This window comes from Paramisgurnus dabryanus, chromosome 7 (assembly GCF_030506205.2).
Source record: "Paramisgurnus dabryanus chromosome 7, PD_genome_1.1, whole genome shotgun sequence".
In the NCBI taxonomy this organism is placed as follows: Eukaryota; Metazoa; Chordata; class Actinopteri; order Cypriniformes; family Cobitidae; genus Paramisgurnus; species Paramisgurnus dabryanus.
Window position 1 is genome coordinate 10,809,997 of NC_133343.1, and position 20,598 is coordinate 10,830,594.

The following is a 20,598-nucleotide window of genomic DNA, read 5'->3' on the forward strand; positions in this document are numbered from 1 at the left end:
CTGGTTATTAGGCAAAGATATTTTAGTCCATAAAGACAATACTGCTCCTGCTGCTTTCATCAAACAACAAGGTGGTCTGTGCTTTAGTCGCATGCAGTGTTGGGGGTAACGCATTACAAGTAACGTGCATTACATAATAATATTACTTTTCTAAAGTAATAAGTAAAGTAACGCATTACTTTATAAATGTACACATTAATATTTGAGTTACTTTTAAAAAAAAGTAATGTGAGTTACTTTTCAGTTTAATTAATTCAATTTAAAAATAAAATAATGTACTAAATTAAACTGAACATATTAACGTAGAATTACGCACTCTGTGCGCATGAGCGGGAACAGTTTGAGTCAGAAACGGAGATGGAAGGCCAGAGTTTGACATTTTTGCGAACATAAAAAACACCTGCAAGGCCTGAAAGAGATCAAGCCTCAGCCAAGTAAGAAAAAGTAACTTAAAAGTAACTTAAAAGTAACGTAAGCATTACTTTCCATGAAAAGTAACTAAGTAACGCAATTATTTACTTTTTTGGGGAGTAACTAAATATTGTAATGCATTACCTTTAAAAGTAACTTGGCCCAACACTGCATGTCACAACTCGCCCACCATTTTATCGCTATAGCCCCCCCTGACGGATTCTCCTAAAGAGGAACCATCTTTCTCAGGGAAGGGGCACCCTGTGGCACCTGCGTCTAGATGGGATGTGGAGGTTCTATATTGCTTACCCTAGAAAGTACAGTAGTGCACATGATCACACTTCACCTACAAGAAAAGCTTACACCTTGTAGTGGAACCTGTTTGTCGAGTGGTGTTGTTCTCCTCAAGAAGACCCAGGGAAATGCCTGATCAAGGTTGTGGCCATTTTTTGCAGCTTCAGTTCCTGGGGGGGGAGCTTCGCAGCCTTTGCAGTTAGTCAAGCTCAAGTTTCTTTCTATGAAAACCTTGCTCTTGATTGACCTGCGTCTTCAAGTTTGTTCAATTTTATAGCCTTTCTGTCGAGCCAATCTTCTCTCATGTTTTCAGCTTAAATGGGTAAAAGCACTGAACGTTTCTGGCTTTATGTCTTTGTATTTCAAATTTCAAGTGAAAGCATATACAAATTAAACAGAAGCATGCAAGAATTGAGCCCTGTGGGACTCCACATGTCTACTCAGATTTATGGTAACCTATGTTCACATAGTAACCTCTCCCTTTTAGGTATGATTTAGTAGTCTATGTAAAAGTATGGTGTGTTCTACTGTGTCAAAGGCAGCACTAGGATCTAGTAGCACCAGCACTAATAATTTACTTGAATCAGAGTTTAAGCAAATATAATTTATTATCTTTATGAGAACTGTCTCTGTGCTGTGGTGCTAACGGAAAACAGATTGAAAATAGTTCAAATAGCCATTTGAGTTTAAGAATTTGTTCAGCTGATTGAAAAAAACCTTTTCAATAATCTTGCCTATTAAAGGAAAATATGAGATTGGTCTATAGTTGATAAGTGTGGTTTTGTCTAGGTTATTCTTTTTAGGAGAACAACTGCTGTTATATCAGTTTATTAACAGTTAAGTACCTTTTTGAGAAAGGGTGTAGGGAGCGTATCAAGGATGCAAGTTGATCCTTTAAGATGTTGTACTGTTTCTTCCAAGGTTTTTATATCAATTATGTCAAATTCTGAGAGAATGACATTGAGAAGAAGGTCTGTCTAGCTGTGCCAAGTTCTACATTAAAATGCAGAAGGTGCTATAATGTACTTCAAGTTTTGTTTTCCGCCACAAACATTCAGCTTTTCTGCATGTTGTTTTCATGCTCTTTACTGCTGTTTGTTTCTCCAAGGTGCTTTACATCTGCCAGTGATCATCCTGACCTTTACTGGAGCTATACTATCAATAGCATCTTCAACTTTTAAGTTAAAACTTTTAAGAAGAACATTAACTGCTATCTGCTGATATGTTTGGCAACATTGACATAGACAGATCTAGCATCAGTTTCAGGACAGATTAATAAATCAAAGTAAACACAAAAATGGTCAGATTCAGCTTCATCTTTGATAACAGTGAATGAAAAATTTTGACCCTTGATAATAAGCAGGGCCCGGTTCCCCAAAACGTTCTTATCGCTAAGTAGTTCTTAACCTATTCCTTAACCTCTCTCTTAACTCTATGGCACGATTCCCAAAACGTTCGTACGCTAAGTATATCTTCTGTAAGTCACACTTTCGTAAGGTTGGTCTGGACCATTCGTAAGCTCTCTCTTAGCGTGTTTTTTTGCGCAAAACGCTATCGCCGCAGTCTTTAGAAATCAGCGCAGCGCAGTACAAGTCAAAATATGGTATGCTGACAATGATTTTATGTTATGGACATTTTTAAGACTTATAATAAAATATGTTTGCAATGGATACAGGACTATTTATGCAGTTGACTTTATTTGGTATCAGAACTAATGAATCAAAGACGGCGCCGGTGTTTGTTCCTCATTGAAGTCTGTTCCCTCTATGTTTATAGCATTTTCATCACGTTACATTTATAATTTATTTAGAAAGATGAAAGATTTCAATTGGTTATACTAAAAAGCAATAATATCATGTATTCTATTATACAATTTATAAAAATATTTCATATTTGACAGTTTTATGTCTTTTAACATATAGCCTGTCTTTTTCTTTTCTTTTTTCTCTACTGTTTGTTTTAAAACTGTTAAGTTTCCAAACATAATAAATATATATTATACATATAATATGATTCATACTGTAAAAATAATTGACTTACAATCAAGAACAGTCAAGATACATTACATAAATGCACACATGTACATCTCAGTAGCCATTAAAACTTTCAATGTATATAAATAATAAACGTATAATGTGATAAAAATGCTATAAAAACCGTACACTAAAAGGAAACATAGGGGGAACAGACTTCCACACAACACCGGCCGCTTAACTGTTTAGTCCATTGCCAATTTTTTTATTCGTCAACCCTTAAACCTTTTGACATTTTGCCTGACGTGGCTAAATAAAAAAATTGCCTTCCAAGACAACTCATTATGGAGCTGCTAGATCTTCTCAGACCATATTCTTTATCTAACTAGGTTGCTTTTTATTGAAAACATTAATTGTAAGCAATACCGCATTAAACAGAAATACTGCAGCTGCTTGCCAATCAATTTTGATTGTTAAATACCTTAACATTCGTATAAAAGTGTATTACATATTTTTTAAAAGTCAAAACCCATGTCAAGAAGCGGCACAAGTGGCACAACGGGATAATGAGGGTGTATACATAGCGAGGGATACCCGGTTCGTCTACCCGTATTACTGACAATTTGATCATTTAATTAATAGTCAATATTTTACGGATAACTTAAACTATGTTAAAATAAATGTGACTGGAATAATTTGAGTAATGTTCCATTTGTATATAACGTGTTGTCTTTTAACGTCGTAATGCACCTTCGCGTGAAGTGGAAAATCGATCCCTGAGTGATCGATCGCAAATAATTCAGCACCTTCACTTGGGACAGCGCCATTGTACGTCGAACTTAGAGGCAGCGTGTTAAGAAGCTTCCTAAGAGACACTTCGGGGAACACACTTAGGAACATCAACAACTTTGGTAAGATATATCTTTTTGAGTCTTCTTAGCACGCTAAGAGTGAACGTTATCGGGGAACCGGGCCCAGATCAAGAGTGTGTCAAAAACATTTAACAGTTTAATCGCAGTATGGTTTTCTGCATTGTCTATATGAATATCTCCAGCAATAACAAAACAATCAAATTCAGAGGAAATTCAGAGAGAGTGTGATGACATCAGCTGACTGGTTTTCCTGGAGGCTGGGGAGTGTTATCTTGCCTTTCCTGGTTGTTATCCACAGAAATGTCCTTGGGGTGTGTCGTACTTTTAGTAGCTCGGTTCGAACACACCTACACACCAACTCTCAGGGTCTAAACCTGTGATTTATTTATCTGTTGCAACTATGCCCCCTAGTGCCCCAACAGTACAGGAAGTTCACAGTGCATTAAACATTATGCAGTTTCACCACATAGATTATTCCACATCTCCCTTTTTAACAAAGAAGAAAACAGTCATTGCATTGACATCTTACTGTTAGCAACATATACTCAGAGTACGATTCAACAATGAATTTAAAACAGTATCTTGTACATATATAAAATTTCCTGCAAACAAATTATTTCAGGTTACCAACACTGTAAACACATGTAAACACATGAATCAACAGTTACCTTTGTCGCAGCATATTATCTCTGTAGTAAGTGTGACCATTCTGAAAACTGTAAACAGTATAAAACTCTATAAACCCAGAATAACTATAAATTTAGCCTTTTAGGTTTTATGACTGGCCTCCCAGATCTGGTTTTAATTATTGGTCCTTTGGAACAAACAGGAGATGTTTTAGGTGTAAGCGCTGTTTGTGGCATAGCATTGTTCTCGGTCACCTGTGAATCAATCAGGGTGTCACAATCACCCTTCTTTACATCCATAGGTATGAGGAGATGACGGTTCCTGCGAATTGTTGCATGGGGAACATCCACTTGGTAAGACCGAGCAACCCAGTCTCACCCCCTTTCGTCAATATTTGACGACACTTGACCATTCGTCAATATGTTGAGGTTAGAGTTAGGTTTGGGTAGGGATGTCATTATGTAAATCTAACCCTAAACCGACGCGAAATTGGTAAGAAAATAGGAGAAGAGAATGCAACGGACGTAATAGTATTGAAGTCCCCAGTTCGTCAAAAAATGACGCGAAAGGTATACCCTCCGCGTCACATATTGACGAATGGTCAAGTGTCGTCAAATATTGACGAAATGGGGTGAGACTGTGTTACAACGAGGTGTATGATGTTTTTCCACCACAGTTCCAGACACCTTTTGGTCTGTGACCCACACCTGATCACCTGGCGAGAGGTTGCTTAGATCATGTACACGATGGCGTTTATTGAAATGTCTCATGTCTGCACATCTTTTTTCTCTCTCTCTACCACTAATAGTGACACTATCAGGCGTGACAAAATACTGAATTTGCAGGGCAGTGTGTTTTTGGATGAGATGGGCTTTTCCCACACTTTTGACATCTTGACTGAGACTGTTTATATTTCTCATTTGCACCGTGGTAACTCTTTACTTTCTGCCTTACTTTCTGCCTAGTGACACATTCAGGTTACTTTGCTATTGCTTCACAGCTTCGCTCTGTCTTGCCATATCAATCGCTTTTTCCAGCGTTAGATCCTTATCTAACTGCATCCGTTCAGACAGACGTATATCATTTAAACTAGGGATGCACCGAATCCAGATTTTTTGGGCCGAATCAGAAACCGAATACCGAATCCTACTCGCATCCTTATTCCATTACAGGGCTCGCAAAATTTCAAAATCCCTGGTAGCCCTTCGGGCAGGCACTCTTCAGTTTTTGGTAGCCTGAAATTTTGCCAATACAAAGCCAATAGGGCCTCTAACCACAATGTTTAATCTGCTATTCTTGTTGTTGTTTTGATGCTGTTGGTTTTTTAACAAACAAAAAACTGGATTTCCATGTAAACCAACTGTTCCTGCTCATCCCCACACCAGATATACCCACCATTTAAAAGTGGTTCAGTGGGTCACAAAACTAACAATTTGGATCATCCAGTTAGAGATTGGATAATTTTTTCGATCAGAAAAAACAGGGGCTCCTGTCGCTTTAAGATTCTGCACAGAGTCACTCTCTTCACTGCCCGTGCAATCTTCACTTTAAAGCTTGCTGCGAGAGATTTAATTTTCTTACGTGAGGATAATGACTGACAGGATGAAGTTGGAGGATTTTCACAAAAATCCATGACAAATCAGTACGGATTGTTTCCTGTACTGCGGCTTCGCCCGAACACGAAAGGGAAAGTAAAACTCGAGCGCGCGCTCAAACGCAATTTAAATACCCAATGCCTGAATTTCATGCACCACAATTACCCATCCAAATCTGTGAGAGGATACATAAGCATTTAAATATATTTTTTCCTCCCTATAAGTCAAGATAGCCCGACGGGCAGGGCGGGGATGCATTTTGATAGCCCGACTGCAAAGCACAATGAAAGCGATGCGGTGCGATGCGTTAGTTTTTCCAGGTGCGTCTGTCACAGGAGTGACGATCTTTTAGGCGGAACCAAAAGTTGGGAAAGTTTTGGTTCCGCCCGGATGTTTCCGTCCGGACCGGTAAGAGAAAACACCGGACATCCGGTAGCGTCGCGAACGCTGTAATCAGCCAAACTACACACAGCTGGGAGTTATTAAGAGGAGCGCCGGGTGATTGGAGGAGAGCAACACCCAGGAGAGTACTTAAGAACAGTTTAAACCACGGTCTTGGCTGTTGTTATCCCTGTTGTGTTGGTGTGTATCGTAGCGCCGAGTTGGGCTCGCCGGATACGCTATTTGGATTGCTGTACTTGCTCTCTCTCTCGTTTTGGATCGTAGATCTACCTTGCTAAGGATATCGAAGACCTTATAGGTTAAACCTTAGACGGATACTGAAGCTGGATGAGAGAAACGAAGGAAGAGGAAACTTACCATTGTGAGTATACACCTGTGGAAAAGTGGTGTTGATGGCTGGAAAATGCCCTGTCTATGCATCTGGAGCTATTGCAGTGTGAAGTCAACCTAGGACGAAGGAAGTACAGTAGATGTGAGTAACAAAATCCCGTGAAGGAGGTGTGTTGCATGTACATTGACTTGCAGATCGTTTGAGTGTTTTCAAGAGAGAGTGAGTGGCCCTACCCCTGAACCAACGTGGTGGGTGAGCCGAAGGGTCCTTGTGTGAAGCAGCTACAGTGGCGAAAAACAAACACTAGGCCGTGTTACCATCTCCATATCCTCGCCCAGAGCGAAGTGAAGGAAGACGGGTGTCTATCGTGTGCACTGAGCGTGGTGGGTGAGTCTTTGGATGTAGAAATTTTCACTTGAAGTGGTGCTGTGTAATGCTGTGTATTGCAGTGAGATTGCTGTGTCTTGTGACGTAAACCCGCCTCCAGTCACTCGTCCCGGTACGACGAAGAGGAAAGCGGCCCTAGATAAAACCTGTATGTGATTATGCTGTAGTGTGTTTCAGTCTTCTAAATTACGGAGTGGTATCTCGAAGTACCTCTCGCAGCCAACGCCTGGCGGACTTGTGTTTTGGAGTGGCGGCGAAGAACTGTGCGGTTGGCGGTGTGTGTGAGTAACACATATAATATTGTTACCTTACCTGTGTCTTTTTCATCATCACAGAGCTAGAGGCGAGAGAGATCCGCCGCCCCGAGGTCTCGACGAAAGGGCGCCCCGGTCCAGTTTTCGATTGACCAACGGGTCTCGAGGAAAGGGCAGCGCTCGACCCGGTGTGCCGGCGTGACGTTCTCGCCCCTCTGTAAGCCAACGAGCTCGTCGAGAGGGTCTTGGTCCCCGGCGTCCCATTGAAACCACCGTCCGGTCGACGTATTGTGTAGCCAGCCAGCGTAAGCCCCCCACCCTGTAAAAATACCATACAACCTGTTATGTGTGCTGATTAACAGGGAAGAGGAGTGTGTCGGGAGAGCTGCGAAGAGAACCATACCTACCCAGAAGCTGTAACCAGCGCAGAGGTGAGAGAAAACCTTGAAAACGATTCACTGTGTCCCTGTGTCCCAGCAGTCGTCTGTGGAGAGAAAGAGAGCCAGCGTGTACGCTGAGATACTGAGCTGTGAAGAGAACCATACCTACCCAGAAGCTGTAACCAGCGCAGAGGTGAGAGAAAACCTTGAAAACGATTCACTGTGTCCCTGTGTCCCAGCAGTCGTCTGTGGAGAGAAAGAGAGCCAGCGTGTACGCTGAGATACTGAGCTGTGAAGAGAGCCATACCTACCCAGAAGCTGTAACCAGCGCAGAGGTGAGAGAAAACCTTGAAAACGATTCACTGTGTCCCTGTGTCCCAGCAGTCGTCTGTGGAGAGAAAGAGAGCCAGCGTGTACGCTAAGATACTGAGCTGTGAAGAGAGCCATACCTACCCAGTAGCTGTAACCAGCGCAGAGGTGAGCGAAAACCTTGAAAAACGATATACTGTGTCCCTGTGTCCCAGCAGCCATCTGTGGAGAGAAAGAGAACTAGCGTGAACGCTGAGATACTGAGCTGTGAAGAGAGCCATACCTACCCAGAAGCTGTAACCAGCGCAGAGGTGAGAGAAAACCTTGAAAACCGATTTACTGTGTCCCTGTGTCCCAGCAGTCGTCTGTGGAGAGAAAGAGAGCTAGTGTGAACGCTAAGATACTGAGCTGTGAAGAGAGTCATACCTATCCAGAAGCTGTAGTCAGCGACGAGGTGAGAGAACCCTTGAAAGTCGATTCACTGTGCCTTTTGTGTCCCAGCTGTCACCTGCGAAGGAATAGAGAGAACAAGTGTGAGTGCTAAAGGAATGAGCTCGGAAGGAGAACCATACGTACTAAGAAGCTGCAGTCGGTGAAGAGGTGAGCGAGCCCGTGGAGACCGATCCACCGTGCCTCCGTGTCCCCGCTGTAGTCTGTGGAGAGAGAGAAAACAGGGAAGGAGAGTGAGTCAATGAGCAAGGAGCTGTGGGAAATAGGCGGCGAACCGCCGTGCGCTGTATACAGGTACACGGACAAGAAAAGTCTATACCAACACTGATTGTGATTTATTCTGCCTCCAGGAAGGAAGAGGAGCGCGCCACGGGCAGAGGGAACCAGAGGCGGGAGCCAGTTCCCCGACGCAAACCCCCCCCACCCTCTGTCATTCATTCGGCCGTGGCCCCCTGGAGGGCAGAGCCTGATTTTAGTTTTAATTCCCCTTTCCCCAAGTCCCCGTACATTTTAACTATTTAAATAAATAAAGAATATTTTTTTTATACTTACCTGTCCTCGTTGTTGTCTGGTCATTGGGTTGGTTTTGGGGACCTCCTCGAGGTGGAAGTTGAGAAGGGGCGTGGCTTAACCACTAGCAGCCAGCCCCTGGCTTGTGACATGTCCACGAAATGTGAACCGCCCCTAAGGGTCACCGGAAAAAAACAACACTTATCTCCACGTCAGCACCTGATGTGTGTAATCAATGGCCGCGTGACGTCGACCAGCATAGCGCAAGCTTAGGGTTCGGTTCGGTGGAAAAAAAATCTAATGCTGCGTTCCAGGCAGGTTTTTAAACCCGTGAGTTACGACTTCAAAACCACGACTCACGACCTTATGCGTTCCAGGCAGCCTGTAACTCGTGTTTTTACATCCTTCTACCGGTGAAAGTGCACTGAAACGGCAGTCAAACCCGTGACTTCCCACCCGTGAACTCGTACTAGATCGATGTACTCCCAGTTCAGAGTCGTGAGTCGTGGTTTTGAAGTCGTGAGTTACGGGTTACAGGTTGCCTGGAACGCAGCATAAGATTCGGCCGAACCCGAACCCCGTCAAAAAGCCCAGTATTTGGCCGAATCCGAATCCGAATCTTGGATTCGGTGCATCCCTAATTTAAACCAACGACTAACCTGTCTCTGATGAGCTCGTCGTGTAATGGCCCATATTTGCAGTGCTCAGCCAAAGAGTAAAGTGCAGTCACGAAAGTGTCAACAGGTTCATTTTCACCCTGTTTCCGCATGTTAAAACGTGCTCTTTCGTAGATCACATTTTTCTTGACGACGAAAAACGCGTGAAAACCCTCCTTCACTGCGTCGTAACTCTGCATGTTTTCGTCCGTCATGTTCAGCCCTTTTAAGATGTCGTCCGCTTCATCGCCCATACAGTACATTAGTGTGTTTATCTGGTTGTCTTGCGAAGAAGTGTGGAGATTACTGGCCTGACGGAAACGTTTGAATCATCAAATCCATCTTTCCCATTCCTGGGGTTTGGAGAAGTTAAATGGCTCCGGTGGCTGGATGTTAAACGTAGCACACGGGCCCGGCGCGGGCGGCTCTCTGCCCCCGGCAGCTGCATCACCTGGAGCGCGTCGTTCTCTTGCCGCTTGATCCATGCTTGCGACCTGACGACACTAATAAACTTCACCTGCTCGAAGCAAACTTCTTCCGCAAACTACCTGAAAGATCCCACTTCTGACACCATGTCGTATTATCTACTTTTAGTAGCTCGGTTCGAACACACCTACACACCAGCTCTCAGGGTCTCAACCTGTGGTTTATTTATCTGTCGCAACTATGCCCCCTAGTGCCCCAACAGTACAGGAAGTTTACAGTGCATTAAACATTATGCAGTTTCACCACATAGATTATTCCACAGGGTGTTGATTCACAATTCAGCTGTAGCGAGGTCTGTGGGAAGGGCTCAGCTTGAGCTGTGTCTGTGAACAGTAGTTGTTGTGACTGTGAAGTTTTATCCTTGTCATTTGAATGTCCATCCAGGTGCTGGTGTGAAATCCTGTGATTATTTAGGCTGGTCAGGAGTGGACTGGCACACTCAGCTGATGAATGCCTCAGCTAATAGCCTTGCTTCCAATGTTTCTGATAATAAAGTCACCCATTATAAACGTGCTTGGCTGCCGCTGAGCGTTGCTGTCTCTATGATATCGAGCATCTGTTGACTCTGTTAGCTACAGGCTGATGTATTAGCTACAGGCTGATGTGATCTGTGTCTATTTACATTTGGGGATTCTTCACCCACACTCATTAGTGCTTTAAATCTATTTTCAAGCCGCACAGGGGGTGGTAGAATACCAATATTGGCTATTCAAGTTGTACCCATATCTGGGGTAGATGATGCTAATGCAGAAATTTGTGACTCTCGTGACAGTCTAATGTCTTAGGTCTCACACCCTGTTTAGCCATCGGTTTGTGTCCTTAATTACTTTCACTGAGCTCACTTTGACCTGTTTAACTCTTTCGCCGCCATTGACAAGATATCTAAATCTCGTCAATATCTCGTCAATCAAGAGAAAACGCTTCCCAGCCAATGACGAGTATTTACGGCTTTCCGCAATACCGCTATTATCCACCAGGTGGCGCAACGTTTTAAACCCGGAAGTATTGCCCTATGGTAAGCGGCTGCATGTCCGTGTCTGTTTTAAAGATCGCTCTGAATGGGATCTCTATGAAAAGTCCGTCACAAAAATGGAATTATCTCTGCTTTTTGCTCAAAATATGGTGTTTTTGCAGAAACCTACCCATATTCAAAAGCTGATTACAAAAGAACTTCTGAAGGTAGGATGAAACGTTTTTTTTTTTTTTTTGAAAGCAGATGGTCTGTTCTTTCATTTGGTATATTGTATGTTTATATATTTAAAGAAAACATTTTCTGGAAGGCATTAAACTTTTGTGAAAATCATGAAAAACATTGGCACTGGCTGGCAACTTTCTTTAAAAACGCTGGCAGCGAAAGAGTTAAAAGCATTAGGTTCACAGGACTCACCAGCTTGATGTGGGCTCTGCCCACCACTACTAAATGCTAATACATTCACAGCGCGCTGTGCAAAGATGAGGTGCACACGTTGAAAAAAGATAGGGATGTATTCATTTGAACCCAGCTGCACACGGCAGGGGGAGAGGACGCAGGCGCTGTGTGTTCGCCGCTTCTCATCCTGCTGGAAAACTAAAACTAAAAAACTGACTTTACTTATTTTTTTAGCTGTTTTTACTGATTGTTACTGATAGCAAAATGAAGCCCTACTCATATTTGTCTGGATATAAAAAAAAAAAAAAAACATCTAGACCTGGATGTTTCTTACCTGAAGCTGCCGCGATTGGAGCTATTCATCGTTTTGAGATGTTGTCATCTGGACTGGCTTCATTAAATTGAACATATTGTTGGTATAACCCCTCGGACAGTCATAATATAGTAGCTGCCGATGCTGCGCTGGTCTGCGGCTAGGCTAACGTAATCGGTTGCTATCATCTGATACTGTCCTGGAACAAAATCTTTTACAGTCCATATGGGCTCCCCTCACCTCCAATTTATGCCACATTTGTCCTCTCTGTTACTACGGGCACTGCCATTTATCCTGGTGTACATATCCAGCATTCATCCAGTTTGCCGGATCCATGGATAGCTGTCAACAGTAGCATCACAACGGTTTCCATATCCACCATGCTCCGGTACCTGCCGAACCAACTCTTGGAATTTAACACTTGCTGTGCCCCATCAAACCTCTCCTCTCTGAAGCAACTGGGCATCCTTCGCCGACCCCGCTATGTTCATAGAGGGTCGCGTCGACGCCTTGTTTATTCTGAGACCACTACTGAGAGCTCAATCCCGAGCCTCTGGACAGCTGCTAGCGCCGGCGCGCACCAACGTCATCATCGGACACGTCATCAGAGCGCTCTTGGCTCAGGTCTAAAAACCTGCGACCAACCACAACGAGGCCTCCTGCTGGAGGAACAAGGTACTGCGTGCCCTGGGAAACGCGGAGTGGACTCTACTGTTCTGCGCTCGTTGGTAAAGTGGACACCATCTTCAACTTTTAGAATTGATCTGTTAAACTGTCAGTCACTTACCAATAAGGCATCTTTTATTAACAACTATATATCTGTTCAGAACCTTGACATTATGTGCCTCACGGAGACATGGCATAAATCTGAAGTATATTCTGCACTAAATGAATCGTGTCTCCCTGGCTACTCATATCTGGAAAAAGCTAGAGGTAATGGACGTGGAGGGGGTTTGGCGGTTATTTATCGTTCTGATTTGCACATGTCTGTAATAACTTTGCAAAATCTGTCATCATTTGAATGCTTGGCATTTACATGTGAAAAACCCATTCCTCTTACAACTATCCTCATATACCGGCCACCAAAACCACATCCATGCTTTATTTCTGAATTAACTGAACTACTTCTGTCAGTGTGTACTACATCAAACAATGTTGAAATTCTTGGAGATTTTAATATCCATGTTGATTCTCCCACAAGTTTATATACTGCTGACCTATTACAACTTCTTGACACCCTCAATCTCAGACAACACGTGACAGTACCTACCCATACAAAAGGACATACATTAGACCTCATTATAACAAATTTTCCTGTCAATAATGTTCAGGTGCATGATTTAGGCATATCTGATCACACTGCCATATCATTCGATTTTTCAGTCCCGACTTCACTTACTAAGCCCAAATACAATATCTGCTTCCGCAAAACAAAAGAAATTAACCCTGAACACCTGTCTTATGACCTACAAAACCTGACCCTGTCCGTCCATCACTCTGCTCCCGATGCGCTTGTCAACCAATACAATACTGGACTAAAAGATATACTTGATGTCCATGCGCTCCTTAAGACACGAACTGTTACATTTACACGTTCTGCTCCATGGTACACTGGTGCGCTGCGTAGACAGAAGGCAGCTGGGAGGGTCCTTGAGAGGCGCTATGTTGCCTCTGGGCTTACTGTCCATAAAATCGCCTATAGGGAACATCAAAGAGCATATTCCAAATTACTTAGTCAGGCACGTTCTCAATATTATTCTAACATCATTAACAATAATCCAGGAAACTCAAAACAGCTTTTCAAAACAATAAATTATCTTCTCAGCCCACCAAATTCAATGCAAAATAATAATAACACTGATGATCAGTGTAATAAATTCCTTGATTCATTTACCACAAAAATAACTACCATCCGCTCTAACCTAATACCTGGTAAGATCATCCCATCGACCCCTCTAACTCCTGCACCTATACTTTCTCAATTCATTCTCCCCACACACAGACAGGTTGAGACTCTCATACACAGTATGAGATCCTCAACGTGCAGATTGGATCCATTTCCCACTTCCCTTATCAAATCAAATACGACCCTCTTAAGCCCTTTCATCACCGCCATTATAAACTCTTGCTTGCAAACTGGCTATCTTCCGATCTCTCTGAAAACTGCACTTATCAACCCTCAGCTCAAAAAACCCTCTCTAGATCCTGATATTTTATCAAATTACCGGCCCATCTCTAACCTTCCATTTCTTTCAAAAGTCATCGAAAAAGTCGTTGACACTCAAATTCATAATCACCTTCGTTCACATAGTCTCTATGAAAAATTCCAGTCTGGTTTCGGTACTGCCCATAGTACGGAGACCGCTCTGGTCAGGGTCACAAACGATTTGCTTGTGGCCGCTGACCAGGGCTTTCCATCTCTTCTTCTGCTCCTGGACCTCTCAGCTGCCTTTGACACTGTTGACCATGCCATCCTTCTCCATCAGCTACAACACTATATTGGTATTTCACATACAGCACTTCAATGGTTTCGTTCCTACCTGACTGATAGAGTTGCCTATGTGACCCTAGGTGGAGCCAGTTCGAGGCCACACACACTCACATGTGGAGTGCCACAGGGCTCAGTCCTTGGCCCTTCTCTTTTCTCCATCTATATGCTCCCCCTGGGCCACATCATCAGCAAGCATGGAGTTGCCTTCCACTGCTATGCTGATGATACCCAGCTCTATGTCAGGCTGGACCCCACATCCCCCGTTTCATCACTTTCCCCTCTAAATGCTTGTCTGGAGGAGACAAGGGCATGGATGACTGACAATTTTCTTCAGTTAAACAGCTCTAAAACTGAGGGTATCCTCATAGGGACCCCACACCAACTGCGATCCTCCCCTCTGACTGTTTATTCATTCTCTGGTCACGATATTCCACTTACATCCTCTATAATAAACTTGGGAGTTCGATTCGACCCCCACCTATCGTTTAACACCCACATTCAATATATCTGTAAAAACGCATTTTTTCACCTCCGGAACATCTCCAAACTTCGCCCCTTTCTCTCTCTTTCTGATGCAGAGAAGCTGGTTCATGCTCTTGTCTCCTCAAGACTCGACTATTGTAACGCACTCCTCATCAGGATCCCTGGCAGTAGCATTCAGCGACTGCAGTACTGTACATCCAGAATTGTGCTGCCAGGGTCCTGATGAGGGTGCGTAAAACTGAGCACATCACACCCATCCTCCATAAACTCCACTGGCTTCCTGTTAGATTTAGGATTGAGTACAAGATCTGTCTCCTTACCTATCAGTGTGTCTACGGCAGTGCACCATTGTACCTAAAAGAACTAATCAATGGTCATAATCCAATCCGACACCTCCGTTCTGCTGATAGTCACAAACTCCAGGTCCCTAAGTCCAAACTCCGCACTATGGGAGATAGGGCCTTCCAGGTGGTTGCACCTCGACTGTGGAATTCCCTCCCCAACTACCTGAGATCACCACAGTCCTTAGAGGTTTTTAAAAATAAATTAAAGACCTGTTTATTTTCTATTGCATTTTCTTAATATAATCTTGTTCTTATGCGCTCTCTTAATTGTTTTTATGATGTATTGTTTTTACCTGTGTACCTGTAGCACTTTGAGACATGTCCTTCATGTATAAAGTGCACTATAAATAAAAATTATTATTATTATTATTATTATTAGAGGGACCCCAATGAAACTCTGTTATATGTTCTAGCAGGGTCAGCAGCACCGCAAGTAATTTTGTTTCAAGAACTGCAATCTTTTGTAGAAGTCTGTGGCAGCAGGTGGATCGAGATCCAAAAGAAGGCATTTTCTCTTCTGTTAGAGTGTGGGCAGCTGTGTTGTCCTGTTTTAGGAATGTCAACTGCCGGCATTAGCAGACTGGTAGACCGCTATGACAAATTCCCAAAGGGCGAGTCTCTCTGCTGTCGTTCAACCTTGTGTTTACGCCATAAGTCAGAAAAAACGTAAAACTTGTGTTTAGTACCTCAGATTAGATGAATGGGCGGATGTAAGGCGGTCGCGTGTGGCTGTTCGAACACATTCAACCACATGTGCGTTTACACTACAAAAGCAATCCGATTGAAAGGGATTTTGACCACCTCTGAATGTGGTTGCAAGTGGTCGAAAGTGGACGAGCTAAAAACGTTTTGAACACGTTTACACCTGGCATTAACGTCGTCCACTTGTGATTCGATCGATGAAAACGCATGTTAATGCTAAGTGTAAACAGCCTGAGTTGATGCCATGTGATCGGCGGATTAGCAATATGTATTAACAAGCAACTGGTGTACCTAATCAAGGAGCCAGTTAATGTGTGCTGTATACAGTGCCTGGCAAACTTACTCATAGTATTCCCAGTGAACTTTTCCACATTTTTTCATGTTAAGGCAGGTTCAGACGGGACGAATTTAAAATCGTCGGCCGATTTTCCCCTGAGAGACCCCACACACGGCGATAAAACATCGCAGGTTTAACAGTTTTGGTCGTACAGTTAGTGGTGCACCGCCACATGGCAAAATCAACACATCACACACGAACCGATTTGACTCCCGAGCAGTCCCAGGTCAGACGGAAAATCTTGCAAAATCTCTCGAGATCAAACGTGATTTCAGAGAAAACAATCATGGCGGACGAAGAGGATGCAGTGGCGATAGTTTGCAGTTTGTTTTTAACCGACAAAAACGTTCTCAAAAGAAAAGGCGATGGTCAAAGAAGTGGAGACAAGACAACGCGAGCATGGACTATACTTGCTACATCATAATATGAAGGTAAGTTGTTGTGACCCGTGATTTTGTTTCCCGGTACATCCTCGCTGCCTCGTCACCTCGCTTTCTGATTGGCTACACGTCACAGTCCACAAGCTGCAAGCTCGTTTGTCCCTGGGAGACACCACACACGAGAAGAAATCGGGTCAAAAAAATCCAACATGTTGGATATCCCCGATTTGAGATCGGAGCGGTCCCGAGGTGCACACACACCACACACGGCAAGAATATCTGATCAGTTTATTTTACGATTATCGGAGCATCCTTAAGATTGTCGGAAGGGGTTAATCGGGGCTAAAATCGGGCTAATTATCCTGCCGTGTGAACCAGCCTTTACAACCACAAACAAAAATGTATTTTATTTTTACAGCTTTTACAGCTGCCAAAATGAAACTGGGCGGGCAGGTTGATTGAATAAACATTTCGTGCCCTCATCTCACAGAAAGCTGAAGTATAAATCAATCTTTATGTAAACAACGACAAACCATAAAAAGTTAACTGAACCAAGAAAAGTAAGTTAAACTAACTGAGTAATACTAGTACTACTAATTAACTCAACTTGATTTTGTTGTGTTTGTATTAATGTTGCAGTGTTTATTATACTTAAAAAGGCTGCAAGTTGACTCAACTTAAAACTTTCAATGCAGCCACTTCCCTTACTTTTTAAAAGTTAGATCTAGGTATTACTTTTTACAGCGTAGAACACTTTAAATAGCCCGGTGTCTCTCCTTTTTTTAAGTAAATACGCAGTTCACATTTTAAGTATTCTGTGTTTGTAGTAGGCCATAAGAGAGGAAACACACAACAGATGTGGTGTCCCTTTATCTGTTCAGTTCAGGAATCTTAAAGGAATAGTCTACCCTTTTGCCATATTAAACTACTTACCTCAACCTAGACAAATTAATACATACCTATCTTTTTTCAATGCGTGCACTGTACAGCGCGTTGTGAATGTGTTAGCAAAAACTTGCTTTACGGCAGACCTACAATCCAATCAGAGCCAGCTTTGCTGCAGTAGGCTAAATTAATTATGACAGTGGTAATGGACAATTCCGCTTCCAACCTTTAGGGGGAGCAAAGAGTAAAAACTCTTTAGTGTTGCTTTAACAAAAGTATTTTAGTAAATTTCAGATTTTTTATTTTGATGTAAAAATCATATGGGGTCAGTTTCAACATTTGTCTTGGTCTATCTAACTGAAAATTGTGTATATTATGTTTAAACATGCTACAGCAATGTGGGTTGGTATCTGGCAGATGAAGGTTTAATGCATTAAAATGTTGGATTCCAATACAAACAGACTCTGAGAAACTGATGGAAATACAAAAATTGTTGCAACTGTCCCCGTTCTCCCCTACATTTTAAAGTTAATCAGTCAAACATTTCTCATTTGCAGAGGCTAATGCCATGGTAGACTCAGTTTCATACATGGCAGTCGTGGCTCTGTGTAACTGGAAGATAATACACAGTTTTGCCTGTGGTATACTGGCCCGAACAGTGGTATGTAAGCACACAGATAAAATGATGTCATCTAAACGGCCATCGATGCTGATGTCTGGGAGCTTATCAATGATGAATGAATGCCCATCATTAATGATGTCTGGACACTCATCAGTGATGATGTCTAGATGGTTATCAGTTATGCAATCTAAATGCTTATCAGTGATGATGCCTACAGGCCCATTACTGATGATGTCTGGATGCTCATTAACAACGGTGTCTTGGCGCTTATCAATGATGATGTCTGGACGGTTATCAGTAATGATGTCTAAATGCCCATCACTGATGATATCTGGAGGCTCAGCACTGAAGATATTTGGACACAATATTGAAGAGTTCCGAGACGTAAAACCTGGTGATAAAGGTAGAATTTATATACTTTGCAAATAAAGTTTATATTGTGAGATGAGCTGTAGCAAATATAAGAAATATAACAACATTACTAGTTGTTATTTAACCATCTTAAAGGCGCAAAAGAGGACTCCAAAGACTGTTACTGAGTTTTTGAAATGAGCGCATGGGTAAGAACAGGCCCCTTCACAGTTCATTTCTAGGGAACGCCTTCCAAAACTCATGCATGAGTATTTGAACACGAGTGTTTTTACCACCGGCATATGCTATATTATGTATATGTATAATAAACACATAAGACGTAACGTTAGATAAGTCAACGCTACTCCCATTTCAACTAGCATGTAGCAGACTGGTCACTGCCTTACAATACAGTACAAGAACAACGTCAATATGTAAGGGATAATGTAGAGGCAGCCGGTAGTTATTGGGAAATAAGCCCCGACAGTGTGATCAGGACCCGACGCGAAGCGGAGGGTCTTGTATCACACTGAAGGGGCTTATTTCCCAATAACTACCGGCTGCCTCTACATTATCCCGCTTATTACACGGCTACTTGCCACATAAGAAAAAAAACTGGACATGAATATGAATTTGAAACATTTTATTGGCATATTTGTTTTAAATTAACATTTTTATCCTTTCGCGAAACTTTGCACAGATGCATAAAATGATCGTAATACCTTATTAAGATCCTCTGCTTCATACTTGTCTGTCTCCATTTTTTCTCTTTAACCAGTCTTTGAGAAGTTTTAATGCCCATTCTGTATTTTTTTGTGTGTTGGCTTCGTAGCTGTCTTGCTCTATTTTGTCAAGTTCAGTCTCAGTAAGCTGTCTGTGTCTTGTCATGGTTGTCGAGTGTTTGTCACAAGATGGCGCCAAACAGACAGTAATCTTTATTGATCTTTATTGGCGCGGAGCGATTTTACTCGTGCAAGTAGTCCGGCTATGCGTTTTTATTTTGGAGCGGTTATTATTTGAAAAGAACGAACCTGCAAATGTCTCAACTGACCAATCAGAATCAAGCATTCCAGAGAGCCGTGTAATAAACCTGAATAACAGTATAACAATAATTATTCCACAAAGAAAGAATAATCACTGTTACCTGTCATTAAGAATTTTTGTGAACTGCGCGTCTGTCTGACACCTCTCTGTTCCTTCATTGCTCTCCAGCATTAAAATGTTTTTCCAATAATGACTCTGGTTAGATTACGTTCTTCTGACAATTTTCTCTTCTTCTTAGCGACTTTAAAAAAGTATTTCTTTTGCGTCCTCCTTCAGTGCTGTCATTTTGTCTTTAGGAAGAGTTGGCAGGCTTTCTAATTCTATGACAAGTTCTTTCCAATCAAGATCAGATTCATCTCCAGTGCTCAGTGTTCTTCCAAGCTGCTCGCATTGATACCTATTGTCTGGGCATTGAGATTTGGAAAGTTATTTAAAGAGCAAGTAAGATGCAAATTTTAAGCATCCTATCACTGTTTATATGTCCCGGACAACAGGTTTAAATGCATGCAAGGTCAAAAAACACTGTAATTTTCTCAAAATATAAATTTAAAATTACCCCATTTCTCAGGGATCCCCAAATGATTCGTGTGAAGCCTTCCAACGACTCAGTCTGCCTAAACCCCACCTTTCAGTAGCCTATTGTGCTCTGATTGGTCAACTGACACAGTCTCCGCACAGACCACAGATCAGTGGCACAGACCAACAATAGTGCAACATGTATTGACCTAGTGCTCACATGATTTACTAAGAAGACATTATCGACATCAATACACATCATTCATCATTATTCCAAGCAATGAAAACGACGACAAAATACTAACGTTTTACACTCATTTAAGCAAGTATGTAAGCGGGTCATAGCAAAATCGTAAGTGCAGCATGCGCTTAAAGTGGGTACTGAACCATCTTTCATAGCCAAATGTCTAGTAAATCCCTCCGTGAAAAAGTAATTTTAACCACTGATTCTTCACAGCCAAACGTCTAGTAAATCCCTCTGTGAAAAGGTATTTTTAACCACTGATTCTTCACAGCCAAACAATTAGTATATCCCTCCTTAAAAAAGTAATTTTTACCACAGATTCTTCATATAGCTTCATCCTTTGGAAATGAAAACAACACAAACTTAAAACACAGCATGATAAGATGTTAACACGCCGAAGTGTCTGTGGGCAGGTCATAGTTTTTTTTTTCCCGGGCAAGGCTGTAGGTGGAGATTATTATGCAAAATGTTTGTGTGACGTAGATAAAGACAGGCAGGAGATTCAATCCATATGACGACTCGTTTCAGCGATTCAACTCCCTACTTTAGAAGCCAATAACTTCATTAATCGTGCACTTTT

The 20,598-nt window shown here is 42.3% G+C and overlaps 1 protein-coding gene across 8 annotated transcripts in view; it reads left to right on the forward strand.

Annotated features, from left to right (window-relative positions):
* LOC135717826 (uncharacterized) overlaps positions 1 to 20,598 on the forward strand; it is a 63,322-nt gene that overhangs the window by 4,995 nt on the left and 37,729 nt on the right. For 5 of the 8 annotated variants that reach the window (XM_073815374.1, XM_073815371.1, XM_073815375.1 and 2 more), the window contains one exon: positions 17,799 to 18,266. The exons of the other annotated variants lie outside the window; for them this stretch is intronic. In XM_073815374.1, the coding sequence (XP_073671475.1) occupies positions 17,799 to 18,266 (468 nt within the window). The remainder of the gene's footprint in view (positions 1 to 17,798; positions 18,267 to 20,598) is intronic. 8 annotated transcript variants of the gene reach the window in all.